We start from the raw sequence: 17254 nt of genomic DNA, 5'->3' as shown, positions 1-17254 counted from the left end.
AATCAACACATCTGGAGATACGAGGTTTTCACTGGACAGGAAGGAGATGAAAAACTGTAACTAAAGCTGTAATTATTTACCTCTGAGATGGAGTGGAGTAGAAGTATAAAGTTAAATGAAATGGAAATAGTCCAGTAAAGTACCTTGAATTTGTAATTCAGTCCAGTACTTGAGTAAAGGTACTTGGTTACATTCCACATCTGCCTACATGTGTCTTTTCTGTTATTTTTATTAGCACCAGAGCAGGTGGTGGCAGAGTTAATTAGATTAGATTAGAAGACCCCTCAGTATCTAGTCTGACTGTGCACACAATGCTACTCTGTAGTGTCTCCACAGGTCAGCGCTTTGTGCGGTGTTGACCGGGTTTTCATCCTGTTTGGCGGGTTTGAAAACTCTCCAAACAAGATGTAAAGCAGCACTGGGTCCACTTTATGACATGTGAAAACTTCCTCCTTTCCTCTGTTTCATGTCGTTGTAAACTAACAATCTCATTTGACCGTTCTCTATATATTTCATGTACTAAAAGATGTCATCAAAAGTGTATTAACTGATTCATAATTAAAATAATCCTCTCGTCCTGTCAGGCTGTCTGGTGTCGTCCAGGCGCTGACTGACTGACCGATGCCTTCATCATGATGCGGAGCTGCAGCGCTCTGGTCGTCCTCCTCCTGCTGTCCCAAGCTAGAGGCTTCCTGGGCCCCTCCGAGGACGACGACGTCCCCGAAGAGTGGACGCTGCTCCATGTGGTCCAGGGCCACATCGGGGCCGGAAACTACAGCTACCTGCGCCTCAACCACGACGGCCGAATCATCCTGCACATGCATAGTCTCAAGGGCGACGCGGACCTCTACGTGTCGGACAAAACCCTGCGGCCGAGCTTCGACACCTACAAGCTGCAGTCGATCACCTGCGGCCACGACGTGGTGGTGGTGCCGGGGGACTTCGCCAGGCCCGTGGGCATCGGCATCTACGGCCACCCGTTTCACAAGGAGAGCGAGTTTGAAATGCGGGTGTTCTACGATCCGACGGTGTCCCAGGAGCTGTTCGATGAGGTCTACACGTCAGAAGACGGACACAAGAAAAAGAAATCCCCTCAGGCATCGGAGGAGGACTTTCAGGAAGAGGAGTCGATCTTTTGGACAATTCTAATCGGACTGTTGAAGATTGTACTCGAGATTTTGTTTTGAAAAATGGTTCCCTGCGTTGCTGCTGTGACACGAGGATGAGATTCTTTGCTCAGTCAGCATTGATACGATTGGAGAAGATGATTTTCTTTCATTCTGTAGAGATGAGAAAATGTGGCACAAAAAACAAATTTTAACAAATTATTTTCTTTTTCTTGTGATCAAACTGCGTAACGGATGAAATCGGTCTTAAAACTTGTGGCCGGATTATTTGCTGAGTTCACCGGTGAAGCCTGACCGTATGTTTGGTGATGAGCAAATGAACAGGAGCCTGTTGGGTGCTTCACATTCTGCTTTTGGTGTCGTCTCGTACAACCAGACAGATTTAAAGCGGGTTAAGCTGAAACACGGGCTCGTGTTAATTCATGGCCTTGATTTGGGCCTTTTGTGGTTTTTCTTAATAGAACTGCAGTTCAACCAAAAGCGCAAGAATTTAAATCTTTAATACAAAACACACATGCAGTATGTAAGAGTTATTGGTTACTTTTATACACTCCTCTCCATACTGGTCGTGAAGGAACCTCTACTGACAACCCACAGTCCTGGTTAAGTCCCGGTGACGCTCCCAAATGAGGGATAAAAAGCCTGCCGTCATATCTTCCTCCTGATCGCACCGCCTCTCCGGTTGCTCCCCAAGAACTCCGTGTTTTCCGTGTCTCGATACGATGACTCGTGATAGCGACAGACTCTCCTCGAAGGTGTTTCATTCGGTTGATCGCGACAGAAGTCGCTTTGTGAAGTATTTAAAAATACTTCTTAATTAGAGTTAAAATTCTGCCTATTTTCTCACCTCCACTCGTTGTTTTTTTTTGTTTTTTAGAAGAAGAAGAAGAAGTGTTGGTGGTGGTGGTTGTCAGATTGTGTATTTAAGAAAAAGAATAGTTGGATGCATCAGAAAGGGAAGTTCAGGCATATTTTGACAAACAGACTTCGTTTTGAGGTTTGCATCTTTTCCTGTGTTTTGTAGAAAAAGCTGTTTTATTTTTGGTCCACCGTGTCGATCCTCCTGTACTGGTCTCCTATAGGGGTCTCGTAGATGTTGTGAGGAGGTGTTTCAGATGACAAACAGGTCTGAAGGATACAAACAGGACTCGTAGACTCTCATGAAAGTAACTTCATAGAGAGCCAAAGTGAAATTAGAACATCTAAGTTCTGTTTCAGAAGAAAGGAAGTCAAAATCACTAAAAGTCTGGATTGGAACAGAGCCGTTCCAACGTAGCCCGTCTTTATTTAAACCTTCAGTGAATGAAACGTTGTCTCTTCTTGTGTCATCGAGCGTTTCAGTTTTGCAGAGATCCGATCGTCTTCAGCTCGACGTCGACTTAAGTGAAACACTGAGACTAAAGTACTGGAGGTGGAGACCGTGAACTGAATGAATCTCATCACGTTCAGGAGGAACATCTCTCGTCTTTATTTGGACTTCACATCCAAACCAATCCTCCTGACTTCAGCATCAATCTTCAAATTAAGAGTTAGACTCAAACAGCGGCGACTGACTCTCACCTCTCGGCCTGTGAATGCATGAAACCGCTTGTCTTAACTTAAATAGAAGAACCACACACTACTGAGCAATACAGTCATTGTCGGCCATCTTTGAAGATAAACATGAGGTTTCCTACCGGGTTATTTCTCCTGAGAGAGAGAGAGGTTTCATGTTATTTGACATAAAGGAAGGTTGTAACGGTAAACAGCTGTTAGTAATGTGTCTCTGAGGAAGTCGGTGAGATGCTGAAAATGTTGTCATGATTCTTATTTTCGACATTAAATGTGATGACGTGGGTTCACTGGGACAGATGGCTCCCAGCCTGTTGACATGCGTAGCAGCATTTCATTTGATCGCTCACTGTTCTTCTGGTTGGTTGCCTGTTGGACGCGCTCCTGATTTAAACGAACGTCACCTCCTGCTGTGTGGAGTCAGAGTGAAACTCGCTACCGATGAGCAGAAATGTTCAACAGTGCCTTCCAGTGATCGCTCTCCGTTGTCCTGTTCACAGAGACGATGCAATCAGGTTTCTAAATAAAGCAGAAGTGTATTTCGCAGACTGTTAAAAAACAAAAAAAAACTTTTGTCTCCTTCATTTTTGTTTGATTATTTTGGGGAAAAAGACACTTAAATGTGGAGCCGAGTGATTCTGAGAGAAATCTAAATCGTGTTAAATGAGGTTATACATCATCATGACTCATGATATAATGATCTAAACGTACTGTATGACACATGACTTCTTTATATAAATATATATATATAAACATTTATATATGTGTGTGTATATGTATGTATGTGTATATATATATATATATATTTATATATAATATAAATATATAATATATATATAATATGTACATTTAGTACAACTTTGAGGTACTTTACTTGAGTACTTCCATTTTTATATATATTTTACACTTCTACTCCACAACATCTCAGAGGGAAGTCATGTACTTTTTACTCCACTATCGTCCGACAAGTTGTACAGATCCAGGAAACTACAACATGATATATTATAATAGATTAAGAAGGAGCGCCACCTGAACCATTAAATAAACAAATTGATGCATCAATGATCATCATCCAGTCATGTAAATGAGACATTCTGCATAACTAATACTTTTACTTGCAGTACTTTAATAATATTTTGATACCAATACCTTTGTACGTTTACTAAGATTTACAAAGCAGGACTTTGTAGCAGAGTATTTCTTTACACCGTAGTACTGCTACTTTTACTTTAGTAAAGTAAGATATATAAGACATAAGCACCACTGACTTTATATGACTTTTATTAAATTTAAAAACAATAGCACAGAATCCTTAAATATCATCTGCAAAAGTTGAAGCTTTATTTACACTTTTTATCCCAAAGAGTCACTTTGTTGCAGCATTAAAGCGACTCGAACAGTTGTTGACTGAAAACAAACAGTCTGTGTGAAGCAGTCCACTCTTCTTCTTCATCTTCTTCTTCATGCGAGTCTGGGGGCCAGCTCGATGCTGTTGATCCTCAGCACCGTCTGCGGCTGGATGATGATCCTCTTGCGCTGGAACCGGTGTCTCTTCCAGAACGTCATGTGGACTTTGGGCCAGGACTCGGTCTTCTCGATCACGGTGGCCTCGACCCGGACCAGGTCCTTCCCGAGCAGAGGCCTGCCCATCAGGGTGAAGTCCTCCGCGCCGCACAGCAGCACCTTCTCCATGCGGATCCGCTCTCCGCACTCCGCCTCGATTTGGTTCTCGATCAGGATCAGGTCCTCGTCGGTGACCTTCCACTGGCGGCCGGCGAAGTGCACCACGGCGAACAGGCGGCCGAAGTCCCGCCGGTCGATCCGCTGGTTCACGGTGCTCACCACCGCGGCGTGTCGGTTCCGCTCCTCCTCCTCCGGTACCGGGCTCATCTGCTCCGGCCACGGAGGCCTAGACAGGGAGGTCCGGGGCATCAGGTCCCGGGCCTCTGAGCTCTGTGTTCGGACAGAGTGTATCGGTAACAACCTGGAGCATGTCCTCCACAACACCGCTCCTCTGGACAGCGACATCTTTGACAGGAAATGCTTTACTACGTCGTACCGCGCATGCGTGACTTGACACGGTATTTTGCGCATGCGTCACTACTGAATCACCTGACTTTTTCTGCTTTCAAAAACATCCTTATACTTAAGTGCTGTACTTGAGTACAAATTCGAGGTACTTGAGTATTTCAATTTGATGTTTTATTGTACTACAGCTGAGGTAAATATTGTATTTTTTACTGTACTACATCTCAGAGGTAAATTATTACTGTTTAGTTAGTTCATTTAATATTATTATATTTCATTGTATATATTGTGCATTATTTTATTTCATTTTTTATTTATTTTACTCTGTTACTTTGATTGCTTACCTGTATCATAATGCTGCTGTATCGAACAAATGTCCCCTTATGGCATTAATAAAGTATCTGTCTTTCTTTCTGTCTGTCTGTCTGTCTAGGTTCCTTGTATGCGTATGATTCTGGAAACTGCAATTTCCGACAGCCCGAGAACGCAGCGCAGCTCTTGCCTCCATTTTGTATTCTTCGTCCCGTTTCCGGGTTTCCGAGAACACGACCGATAATAAAACGGTGTCAACGGCGGAGTAATGGCTCTGCTGGTCGCAGCCGGTCAGGAGTGCGGGTAAAGTTGTCCGTAGCTACCTGTGAAACAGTTGAAAAGTGACTTCCTTTATCGCTTCGTTGTCTCAAAAGAAGTCTTTACCGATAGAAGTCACACAGGCAGCCGGACTGCGCTGACACACTGACAGCTGGAGAAAGTAAACAGATCAATGCTAATCAGCTAACTGCGGCTAGCTCCCAGCTAACTGCGGCTAGCTACGCTGCTAGCCTGAGCTAATGCTAACGTTAGCCGGCTAACCTGTGAGTGGTGTTGTTTTTTTTGGTGGCGTTAAGTTACATAATAATATTTTTGTCAAACTTCACTCGACAACGGATTCGCACTCAACGGAACTTTTCCATTCATGTTGTTTTTGGAGAACGCGATTATCAAAGCACCACTTCTTCTTCTGTGAGTACATTATCAGGATGTTTGAAGCTAACTCCACTTTATGCTAAATTTATGCTCGTGCCAGGTGTATTTCTTCACTCACCTGGGCGCGGCTAAACTACCTGTACAAGGCCTGATGAATCCTGTTTCACTGAGCTTTATGTTCTAAGAAGCACTCAAGATAATTTACTTAAATGTTGTACTTGTTACTCCACTACACCTCAGAGGTAAATATTGTACTTTTTACTGTACTACATCTGAGAGGTACATATTGTACTTTTTACTGTACTACATCTGAGAGGTACATATTGTTTATGCTAGTGCCAGGTGTATTTCTTCACTCACCTGGGAGGCAGCTAAACTACCTGCCCAGGCCTGATGCATCCTGTTTTACTGAGCTTTATGTTCTAAGAAGCTCTCAGATAATTAAGTACAAATACTAATACGACACAGGGAAAATACTCTACAATAAGTAAGAAAGGTCGGTGTCTTTCCTTGTGAGCAGACGTCTTCTTTCCATTAAATGGCTGTTTGGGTGGACAGCTTAATGGAGACCAGACATCAGCAATCTTGACCTACTTATGGACCACTTCAGACTTATTCAGATTATAGGAGTCAAAGGTCAAGCATACCCTGCTTTATGGTCTATTTGACTCTAAATGGACCATACTTTACGAAATGAACATCATGCTGTGTTGAAGAAGACTTGAAACTAGAGATTGAGACATAAACTCATGTTTACAATGTTTACTGAGGGAATAAATCAAGAGAGAAGTAGAGTCATTTTCTCATAGACTTCTATACAACCAGAGGAGTCGCCCCCTGGTGGACAGTAGATGGAATGCAGCTTTAAAGGAGGTTGCCGCCTGGTTTTGAAACTAGTCTCTTAGTGGCTTCAGGTCTTATACACTCAGCAGACCTCCAGACAATTACCCCCCCCCCCCCCCCCCTCCCCCGGAGGAGAGATAAACCCCCATCCTCATTTCTGTGCCGTTCTGTTTAAACCACGTCGCTGACTGGCGAGCTTGCTCGCTCGGTGAGATTCCTTTCGGTGAAAACCTGCCTCAACACTCGGCAGCAGTGGAGGGTGGTGCCTGCATGAGCCAACAATGGGCCCAGACAGCTAACTGGTTTGGGGAGATCCAGTGACCTCACTCGCTGTGTTGAAACATTTAGAGTCGTTTCAGGCGTCTCAGGTTTATCACATGGACAAGCATTCGTTTAAGTCTTTTTTTAAATTTGAGTTCATATAAAGTCAGCAACAGGTTGTCTTTAGCTGTGGATTTTGTCCTCTGTTTCAGGACGAGTTCTCTTAACACTATTTCTTAAAGCTCTGGACGCCGTCACGGCCACAGACGGAGGAATAGACTCCACAGAAAGCACGTTAACACTGTCCGCTACACAATGAAGCACTTTCACTCGCTGCCTCTACAATACAGCGGCTTCTGTCCACTTAGTCCTTGTTACTGAAGGCAATAATGAAGCCGTTCACGTCAACAGACTGAGATGAACAACCCCACAAAACATGGGGGGGGGGGAGTGTGTTTACATGTCGGGATTATTCATTTTCAGATGCTTTAGAAACCGGACGTCTTAAATAACATTACATTTTAAAATTTGAGTTTATTTTTTGCATCCAAATCGTTTCCAGGATATTCAACCTACGTTTCTTTATTATTCATAGAATACTTGACTTGTTACATCAAAGTAGTCCATGAATATGAGTTATGAGTTATGAGTTAACGGATGATTACAATCCCTCCTCAGCATTGTGGAGGTTGCTTTATGCGTTTTTGAGTAGTTACAGAAGTTGTCTTTCTGCTTCTTCACGGTTCATTTAGTTCTGGTGTTTCGGAGAATAATGCAATGAACAGTATAAACGCTGCAGTGCCAAGCACGAGTATGAACTGAGCTTCATTCTGTCTGTGGACGGATGTTGTCACTGCGATGCCATACGATGTTAGCCTGGAGATAAAATGTTAGGAACCGAAGGGTGCTTGTGTATTTAAGATGCTGCGCTCACCAGAGGAGCGGGATCTGGTGGGGTCCCGTTGTTAGATGGTATCTAGTCGTGAGCCAATGAGGCGTCACCACCACCTCGTATATCTCGTATACAAGCCTCCCATCCTCATTATGTCACCGAGCTGCAGCAGAGAAGTGTTCCCTCCTCTGGGAAAGACGTTTCACACTGTGGCTGTTTTGTTTCCAACCACAGTTGAAGGTAGACGGTTCATTTTATTATCGGCCCAGTTCATTCCTGAAACCTCCTAGAAAATAACCTAAAGGAAAACTTCAAGAAAGCAAGAAGACGATTAACGATATGCACATTAACATGTCGTTTTCTTTATGCGTGCGACAGATCTTGGAGTGTTTATTTGCCGTGTGCTCGGTGTTTGAATCATCGTTTTTTGAGCGTTTGACTGATTTTAACGTGTGTGGTTGTTTTGCAGGAGTCCACGCGTGTCGTCCCAGCTGAGAGGGTGACGTTACCGGTCCTCACCCCCCCCCCCCACCACCCCACGCAGAGAGGTGCCAACAGAGAGACAGGATGCCCCCTCCTCCCCCACCCCCTCCTCCCCCAGGACCCCCGCCTCCCCCCACCTTCAGTCAGGTCAGTGAGCGGCCTGAACTACTACCGTTGTTCTGTATCTGTATACCTGAGACCACCCAGTCTTTACACAGAGAATAAGCATTACGTTTCTGGTTATTCCAACACCATATTTGTCTCTCACACCGGCCAGAAGACAGACTGGTTACCGCAAAGTATCATGGGAGTTAAGTAAAAACCAAAAATCTAATTGATGTTAACCTGCCGTAGTTTTGAAGTGTCTTCTCGCATGTTTTTCGTGCCTGAAAAAGGTTTTCCACGCTACATCTGCAGTCCAAATCTCCAGGCTGCCGAGTCATGTGTCGTTTGTTTACAAGACGACGTTCGATCCAAACCAAACGTTCCGCTGCGGTTCGGAGGAACCGGAGGTGCAAATACTTATTTGTTAAACTTCCTTCCGCAGGCGAACACGACGCCTCCCAAACTGGGCTCATCCGAGACTAAAGACAGAGGAGCGCTGCTGTCGGACATCTGCAAAGGCGCCAGGCTGAAGAAAGTGGGCGTGGTCAACGACCGGAGCACGCCGATTATAGAGAGTGAGTCGCTGCAGGTTCATTTCGCACACACACACACACAAAAGTCATTACTTTCTATCAATGTCTCAGGTTGATGTTGACACAAGTCTTACTTTTTTCACCAGGAGGAGGAGGTGGAGGAGGTGGAGGAGGAGGTGGAGGAGGCGGCGGAGGCGGCGGAGGCGGCGGAGGCGGCGGAGGCGGCGGAGGCGGAGGAGGCGGCGGCGGCGGTGGTGGAGGAGGCGGCGGCGGTGGTGGAGGAGGTGGTGGTTTTGGAGGCGGTGGGCCAATGGCAATGGGAGGCCTTTTCCAAGGAGGTGTGCCAAAATTACGCCCAGTTACAGGTAAAGAAATGCATTCTTTGCTTTATTTTTAACGATCTGATATGTTATATTTTGAGGTGTTTGTCTATGAATCCGTACCGGCTGCACAGGTGTCTTATCATTTGTGTGAATCAATGAACCAGAGAGGAGACGTGAAGTCTAAGTCCAGTCTGAAGGAAGCGAGCTAATCTATCGGTCATAATAATCATTGATCATCTGTTCATAGTTCAAACTTTACAAACATAACGTAGATGAATATCATCACCGGGCTTTCTTGAAGCAAACACAAAGTTAATATTCACAAGATAGGACTACGTAAGGATGTTAACAAGATGGAGGATATTTAATAATAATACGTTGTCAACAACAAAGAAGACGGAACACGTGATGTGCGTGTTAAACTCTTCCTACATTTCTACCGCGCTTTTACTTTTATTCACGTCTGAATCTTCATCCTGTGAAAAAGATTCTTAGGGGTCAATATTTGAATGATTAATCTGGGTTCATGAATATAAATAGTATTTTTGTATGTACACACAGTATAGTGCAAATAAGAGACAAAACACAAGATCAAAGGATTATAAATAAGTTATAAAACAGTAAAGAATATTAAATAAGTAAAAAAAGTAGAAAATCTGGTGTGTTAGACCAGATCAATCACTTTGTCAGGCGTTTTATTTTGTACTTTACTTTCTTCTGTTTTTTTTTTACACAAACAAAAATACCCCAAAATTCTCCTGTGAAGATGTGTTGCTCTTCTTCGTCTCATGCGATTGTTAAATTAAACTCTTTTGGTTTTTAGCTTTTGGTCGAACAAAACGAGACGCGTGAAGACGTCTTTGTCTTTAGGAAACTGTGATCGCTTCATTTCACCGTTCTCTGATATTCTAAAGTTCAACAATTCACTGATTTAATCATGAAAATAATCCTCAGATGAATTGATGATGACATTAATTGTATATAATGTATTTCCTGCTCCTGCTGAGCGTCCTGCGATACGTTCTCTTCTCTCTGTCCTCCACCCAGATGGTTCAGCCGGCGGCTCGGTGGGCAGGTCCGCCCTGCGGCCCCCAGGGTCCCGGGCCGCGGCCCCCCGCCCCCCCACAGGCCGCTCCTCCTCGCCCTCTCCGCCCAACAAGCCGTCTCCACCGGAGCACCAGCGCCTCCACCGCCCCTCGCTGCCCGACATCTCCCGCCCCTCCAACAGCAGCAGCAGCAGCTCCTCCACAGGCGGAGGGATGAAGCACAGCACCTCCGCCCCGCCGCCTCCTCCACCCTTCAACAGAGGAGGCCGCAGCAACGCTCCGCCGACCCCCAACCAGAAAGCACAAGCTCCGCCCCCCTCGTCCTCTTCTCACAGCAGAGAGAAGCCCCTCCCACCGACGCCCAGCAGAGGCCACACCCCTCCCAGCTCCGCGAGGCCGCTTCCGTCTTCCAGCAGGCCGCCGACCGGCGGCTCTTCAGCTCCTCCGCCTCCTCCGCCGTACAGGCCGCACACGGCGGCCGGCGTCTCCAACGGGCCGTCCCACGTGGATGGCGGCGGGGCTCCGCAGCTGCCGCAGAGGCACAACTCCCTGCACAGAAAACACACGTCGGGAGGCGGCAGCCACGGACGCAGCCACGCTCCTCCACCTCCTCCCTCACCGTCTCCATCCTCATCCTCCCAGCAGGCCGCCAGACCGCCGCCACCCGCCAGAGAGCCACCTGGGCGCCGAACAGGTACAAACACCCGCACAGTGGTCACGTCCGTTACAGGTCAGAGGTCAACACGTCGTACTGTCGATTTGTGTCCGTCAATAAGGTTTTTTTGGGGGCTTTAAAAGGCACTCTTAAAGGGAAAGTCTCTCTAAAAACACAATATCTAAAGCAGTACCTCATATTTCTGGGTCCCCTTTGTACTTTTGACCGGATGCAGTGTTAGACATTGATATGTTTCCAGTGACCTGACCAGCGGTTGCGTCAGACTTGACACTGGAAATGATGTTGATTGTGCTTCACTGCGTATCTGAACAGGAATGTTCGTTCAGAGGACGACGCGGGTTTTGACTCGTTATCTCCGAGCGTCTCAGTGGAGCGGGAACATTTCCTCCACCAGGATCTCACCGACTGTCGGTCGAGTTCTGAGAAGTAGAGCAGCGGCGTTTGTCTCTGCGTAACGTTCTTCTGGAGCCGGGTGTCTGCATAGACCTTCAATGTTCCCCGATATATGGAGGAGATAATGACACATGTTAGATGCGTTGTTTAAAGTGTGTAGCTGCGTGTGTTGATGTTGAAGGAAATACTTTTGAGATATTTCAGACAAAAACGTTTGAGTTCTCCTTTTATAACTGAGATAAGCTCTCAGATGTGATCTTGTCTCCTCGGAGCGTTTTTTTATTTATGGCTCACTGGAAAACATACATTCATAATTTGAATTCAGAGTGAGCACAGAAAACAGGAAGGCACTTGTTAGCCGGCGCTCTGTGTTGTGACGTCGTGGTTTCTCTGCATTCCTGGAGCCCTGTGGAATATTCCAGCATTCCGCTTCACTTTCACCCGGACTTCTCTCCTTCTGCTTACGTTAAGTTGCACGACGTCTCGTTGCCGTTCGGTGCTCCTCGTTCTCTTTATGTTCTGATATTTAGAAGCTGCACGGAGGCCGCAGTGCTTCACAAGCAGCAGTTTATTAGCGGCTCGCTCTCAGACGGCGCTCACTGGGTCGTAGGAAACGTTTCTAGAACCAACAGGTCATGTTGGTGACGTTTGTTGTGTGACGCTCTAAACAGTTTGACGTTGTTAGATTTCACTATATCGCAGCATTTGAAGCACCGTTACGCGTGGTTCTGCATATGTTTAATGCAGTATGTTGATGTAAAAAATCATCTAATATGTGATTCATTGCAAAGAATGGAAATACACTAAACAACTAAATTAAATCTTAACTGCCGTAAACATCAATTAAAATCACTTTGAAACAGCTGTTTAAATTGATATAATGTAGAGTAACATTATACGTGTCGTGTGTGTGTGTCTCTCTGTGTCTCTGTCTCTCTCTCTGTGTGTGTGTGTGTGTGTCTGTGTGTCTCTCTGTGTGTCTCTCTGTGTCTGTCTGTCTGTCTGTCTGTCTGTCTGTCTGTCTGTCTGTCTGTCTGTCTGTCTGTCTGTCTGTCTGTCTGTCTGTCTGTCTGTCTGTTTGTCTGTCTGTGTCTCTCTCTCTCCTCTCTCCTCTCTCCTCTCTGTGTGTGTGTGTTGTCCACACAGCTCCCCAGGTGCCCCCCTCTGGATCTCGTAATAACGGCGGTCGTGACGCCCCTCCCCCCCCTCCTCCTCCTCCGTACCGCGTCCACAGCTCTGCGGCCTCAGAGGCACACAGCCGGGTGGGCAAACCTCCTCCACCTCCCTCCTCTTCCTCCTCCGTCTCATCTTCATCCTCCTCCTCCTCCTCCCGAACCCCAGCTGGACCCCCTCCACCGCCCCCGCCCATCCGGAACGGCCACTCCTCCATCTCCTCCTCCAAGTTCATCATAGGTGAGTCGGGCATCGTCACCTTCCTCCTCCTCCATTCGTGGTTTCACCAACGTCCAGCCGCTCTTAAGTACATTTATGAGCAACGCTTCCATCCACAAGGAGCGCAAAGTTTAACCGAATTCTCAGATAATCTGCATCAGAAGAGCGTCGGCGTTGTCTTCTTCGTCCACTACTGTGAATATATGGCGTTGGTTGGTTGGCGCTAATTCTTCAGTCTGGTGATGTTCTACTGCTGTAGAATACAAGATGACGTAATTAAAAGAGAGCCAGGCAGAACCACAAATAATGAGAACTGAACAATTGTGTAAATATGTTTATTGTCACGAGGTGTGATTATTGTGTTTCTTTTGCGCTTTCTCACATTTGGCTTTAACTTTGCTAATTTAGCTGCTTCCTCTTCCTCTGTGGTATTAGTAGAGTTGTTTTATTGAAGAATAGCCGCTAACGACGCTCCGCTAATTCTATGATGAACACGTTTTCCTGTTTATTCTTTCACAATAAAAGTCATTTTGTTTAAAAAGCATTTTAGCAGCAAAATTAGGAACCGAAATTTCTAGGAAATGTACAGACGTGACAAAGACTAATGTAACCACGGCCGTCGTCTTTTAAAACCAATATTATATTAATATCCACATTTAAACACTTAACAGTGTTAAATTAAATGAGCTAAAGGGGAAACTATCAGCCCACATTCATGGTGGTAGGGTGCAACATAAAGTCAAAAATCAAAGCAGCCGAGAGCTGATTTCTAGTCTCTAGTATGAGTCAAGCTTCAAAAACACAGGATCCTACATCTCCCATAATGCAACGCGGCGTCTTGAGTTGCATTATGGGCTGTGGCTCCAACAAACCGCTGTGTTTTCTTGCTAGATGTCCTCCGCCTTGTTGTGATGTAGAACTGGTGTGTGCAGAGTTCTGCTCAGCTGTGTGTTTAATCCTCAGCAGCTGTTCACGTCGGTTTGTTTTGATTAACGACCGTCGGCTTCGATAGTCAAATAATCCTCCAGTCATGCAAACGTGACCGTTCTGTAGTTTCCTGGAACAAACCAGGAGAGAAGGGCCGCTTCCTAGATGACCGTTTCATGTCGTTCACACAGAGAACACATTGATACTTGTGTTTGTTTCTGATTCAGCACATTTAATATTCACTAAAAACAATCGCTGTACAAGTGTTTTAGGGAGTCTTCTTTTCACTCGTTGTGTTGGAGCGCAGCAGCAGCAGCACACAAATGAACCACGTCACCTAATTATAAGCGAGACGGGTTGAGCGGTGTTTTGGAACACGCTGCTGTCGTCGCACTTTGTGACTTCGACACATTAACGAGATGTCGACGAGACTTGACGAAGGAGTCTAAGTGAAGTTCTTGCTCACAGTAAAGAACCCTGTGCATCGGCATGAAACGTCTGATGAGGAACAAAACATAGTTGACAAAGTTCCTACAAGTGTGAGAGAAGTTCTCGTGGTTTTGGGATTATGTTGAGGTCATTGTGGAGGAGTTCTGAGGGTTAACAGGTTTGCTGTTATTAACTAACTAACTAACTTAGCGACTTCATACTTGATTTAGAAGATGCTAAATATTGTGTTCATAAACAATCAACTACAGATATTTAATGGCAGTTTTAGAGTTTGGTTACATCTCGTTTTTAGAGGAGCATCTATGAATTTTATTAAACAGAATATCATAAACGACACCAGCTAATAAAGCCTTAAAAGGATTAGATTGTTCATGCGTGCCTCATATTACACATTTTACATGTTTTCTTCTTCCTCAGATGATTTTGAATCCAAGTTTAACTTCCACCCGATTGAGGACCTTCCACCTCCAGAGGAGTACCGGCATTTCACCAAGGTCTACCCGAGCAAAACCAACAAGGGTACGAGTACCCCGAGTACCCAGAGTACCCCGAGTACGCAGAGTACCCCGAGTACAGTCGTGTTATTTGGACTCTTCAGTACTTTATGTCGGCTGCTTACGGGTACAGTGTTACGTCACTGAGAGGCTTGTTGTCACTTTGGTTTGTTTGACCGGTGTGTTTTATAAACAAACCTAATTATACTTTATGAATATGAAAGATCAAATAGATCGTTGAGCTTTAACTTTATCATTTACAAACTTTTATATTCATCATGGAGCGAGAGGAGGCGGGGCTTAACGTCAAGATTTAAAGAGTAACTAAACTGCAAACAGTCCATGTCTGTTTATTAGTGGCAAGTCCAGATCTTGACATTTTAGTGCAAAGTATACATATTGGGTATAAAGACACAAAGTGACTGCCCTCTACTGGTTAGCATTAGCATTAGCAGTCAAACACTCAGCAGTTTAGTGACTCTTCAACACATTAAAGCACAACTCTGGAGGTCTTAGTGGAGCCGTATGAATTATAATGTAGAGCCTGTTTATCAGTTCGTCATTTCCACCAGTGTGCGTGTGTGTGTGTGTGTGTGTGTGTGTGTGTGTGTGTTGAAGTGGGAGAACTGACCTGTAGTGACCCTCCTGTCTCTCGCTCTCCCTCTCTTCCCTCCCTCTCTCTCTCTCTAGCCATGATGAGAGGAGCTCCTCCAGCGCCGCCGGTGGGGAGGTGAACGGACCTCAGCTCAGGACTTTAACTCTCAGTCAGCCGACTCCATAGAGAGAGAGAGAGAGGTATCGAAGCACTCTAATCACACTACAACACACACTACAACACGAAAACCACCAGCTGGAAGCACAACGTAAACACCGACACTCAGCAGGTTTGACTCGACTCTCCGCTCGCTCTGAGGCTTCTGTTCCACACTAAACATATCAGGACCAAACTCCAGCTCTGCGCATTCCTTCTCTTTATTCTTAATCCACAGTTGTGATTATAACGGTGACTTTCATCGTTCTCAATAACGTTTGATTTTTTTGTATTTTGGTGTCGGCATTAATATCGCGGAAACATGTCTTTTTTATTTTTTTGAATTTGTATTTCCAGCCGATGAATTTCAACAAATGCCATGAATGTGTGTGTGTGAGGAGGGTAATGACGGTTATTTTGTTTTATTTTAGTTGTATTTTGTCTTAAATAGCCATTCCAGGAGTGCCAGGTGAGGGTGTGTTTGAATCAACTCTGTGTCAAGTGTGCCAAAACTGGGTGGAGTCAAATATATATATATTTATATGTATGTATGTATGTATGTGTGTGTGTATATATACATACATACATATTTAATTGAGATGTTTTCATATTCTCCAAACCGAAAGCAAACTGCAAAGCTCGCCAAGTTCTGACAGAAGCCTCGTCGTTTATTTTTACATTTGGAGAGGAACTGTTTCCTGTTTGTTTTCTGCGCCCCCACCCCCCCTACTTTCCTTTATTGGGGGGGGGGGTTATATTTCCATCTTGAGGCCATGTTGCACGGAAGCTCAACTGCTGAACTGAGACACTGTGCATGACGCTTGTTTATGCACCTACGATGACAGAAGACGCTGATCACCAATGTTCCTGATGCGTTTAAACTCACTCTGATCATCTTCCTCCCAACACGCTGCGGTTCCACCAAATCATTCTCTGTTTACTGGACCGAGACCCTGTGATCGCTGCAGGTCTCACGGTGTTCATAAGGGATCGTTTATCAACCTCCTGTCCGGGGAAGTCGACCTAAAAGCTGAACTCTGTTGTGAATCCATCGTTTAACTTTTGCTGCCGGTGGCCCCCTTTCACTTTCTTATTGTTTCCATAGAAGGACTTTAACGGCCAGAGGAAGACGGCATGTTGTTTAATTGCTATGCAAGGAGCAGTTTGTACAGAGTGTAGTTGGTTGCAGCTAACCAAAAAAAGAAAAAAAAAGAGAAAAAAAAGAGGAACACATAAGTGCCAGAGAACCGTTTAAGCAGATGGAGGTTCATTACTTTAAAACACTAATTCCATCAAATTCACACAGAGGAAGAAAGAGACGCTCGGTGCTGCAGCGCCCCCTGCTGGTCTCTGCCTTACACTAGTCTGTCATCGGTACCAGTACGTCTCATTTGTTTGTTTTTAGGGGGTAAAGATGATGACGACAAGGTAAATAAGAAACAAGTTTATTTGAAAATGCAATAAATATTGTATATTTACATTAAGGAATATGGTAATCATAGCTGTTGATCTATTTTTGATGTTGTAAAAAGCTTGTAATATAGGAAAGAGAAATGATTATAACAATGTTCAGTCGCTGAGCTCCGGTGTGACTCTGGAGCTCTTCTCTCTGGATGTTCGGACCGACGAGGGCCCACGAGCTCAACGCATGTGTGACGTTTTGCCAACGAGACGACATTTTTCCTGTTTCTATACGAGTCCATTTGTCGGGTACTGTGATGACATCACACAACAGTGGGACTACACTTCCTGTCCCGGATGTTTTGCTCAGCTCGTCACACAGGTGACCCGACGCGCTGGTGTCTCCTCCTGCTCTCACTTTGTCCACTCCAAGAGCAAAATAAACCCTGTGGTCGTTTCATGTTAATCAACCATGTTTTTATCATTTGGAATAATTTCAAATAAATATGGGAAAAAGGGACCTGATGCAGCGTGTGTCTGTTTTAATGAGTCTGTGTCCGTTGAGGAACATTTTAGTTCTTTACTGAAGTCAAAGTATTTAAACGTTCACTA

General features: G+C 45.0%; 3 protein-coding genes across 4 annotated transcripts in view; 2 read left to right on the top strand and 1 right to left on the bottom strand.

The window, feature by feature from the left end:
* cUnh6orf120 (chromosome Un C6orf120 homolog) overlaps nt 1-3393 on the top strand; it is a 5226-nt gene extending 1833 nt beyond the window's left edge. For both annotated transcript variants that reach the window (XM_079279355.1, XM_079279356.1), the window contains exon 2: nt 585-3393. In XM_079279355.1, the coding sequence (XP_079135481.1) occupies nt 633-1187 (555 nt within the window). In that variant the 5' untranslated portion in view covers nt 585-632 and the 3' untranslated portion in view covers nt 1188-3393. The remainder of the gene's footprint in view (nt 1-584) is intronic.
* Nucleotides 3394-3948: 555 nt separating this feature from the next.
* mrpl21 (mitochondrial ribosomal protein L21) lies at nt 3949-4707 on the bottom strand. Its single transcript, XM_079278130.1, has one exon. It carries the CDS (start codon nt 4704-4706, stop codon nt 4140-4142), a length of 567 nt encoding a protein of 188 aa, XP_079134256.1. The 5' UTR covers nt 4707; the 3' UTR covers nt 3949-4139.
* A 547-nt stretch (nt 4708-5254) lies between these two features.
* On the top strand, nt 5255-17160 carry wipf2a (WAS/WASL interacting protein family, member 2a). The gene is made up of 8 exons (XM_079279545.1): nt 5255-5708; nt 8138-8298; nt 8699-8831; nt 8984-9154; nt 10160-10852; nt 12374-12640; nt 14414-14515; nt 15181-17160. The coding sequence occupies exons 2-8, from the start codon at nt 8236-8238 to the stop codon at nt 15222-15224; spliced, it is 1473 nt and encodes a 490-aa protein (XP_079135671.1). The 5' UTR covers nt 5255-5708; nt 8138-8235; the 3' UTR covers nt 15225-17160.
* Nucleotides 17161-17254: the final 94 nt, after the last annotated feature.

Source organism: Melanostigma gelatinosum, assembly GCF_949748355.1.
Source record: "Melanostigma gelatinosum genome assembly, chromosome: 11".
In the NCBI taxonomy this organism is placed as follows: Eukaryota; Metazoa; Chordata; class Actinopteri; order Perciformes; family Zoarcidae; genus Melanostigma; species Melanostigma gelatinosum.
Note: the sequence above shows the minus strand (reverse complement) of the source record. Positions and strands in the feature narration are given on the sequence as shown.

Coding starts and splice junctions, on each gene's coding strand:
- mrpl21 (XM_079278130.1), bottom strand. CDS start 4,706: ATGTCGCTGTCCAGAGGAGCGGTGTTGTGGAGGACATGCTCCAGGTTG.
- wipf2a (XM_079279545.1), top strand. CDS start 8,236: ATGCCCCCTCCTCCCCCACCCCCTCCTCCCCCAGGACCCCCGCCTCCC. Junction 8,299..8,698: donor CTCCCCCCACCTTCAGTCAG/GTCAGTGAGCGG, acceptor TTCCTTCCGCAG/GCGAACACGACGCCTCCCAA. Junction 10,853..12,373: donor GCCACCTGGGCGCCGAACAG/GTACAAACACCC, acceptor TTGTCCACACAG/CTCCCCAGGTGCCCCCCTCT.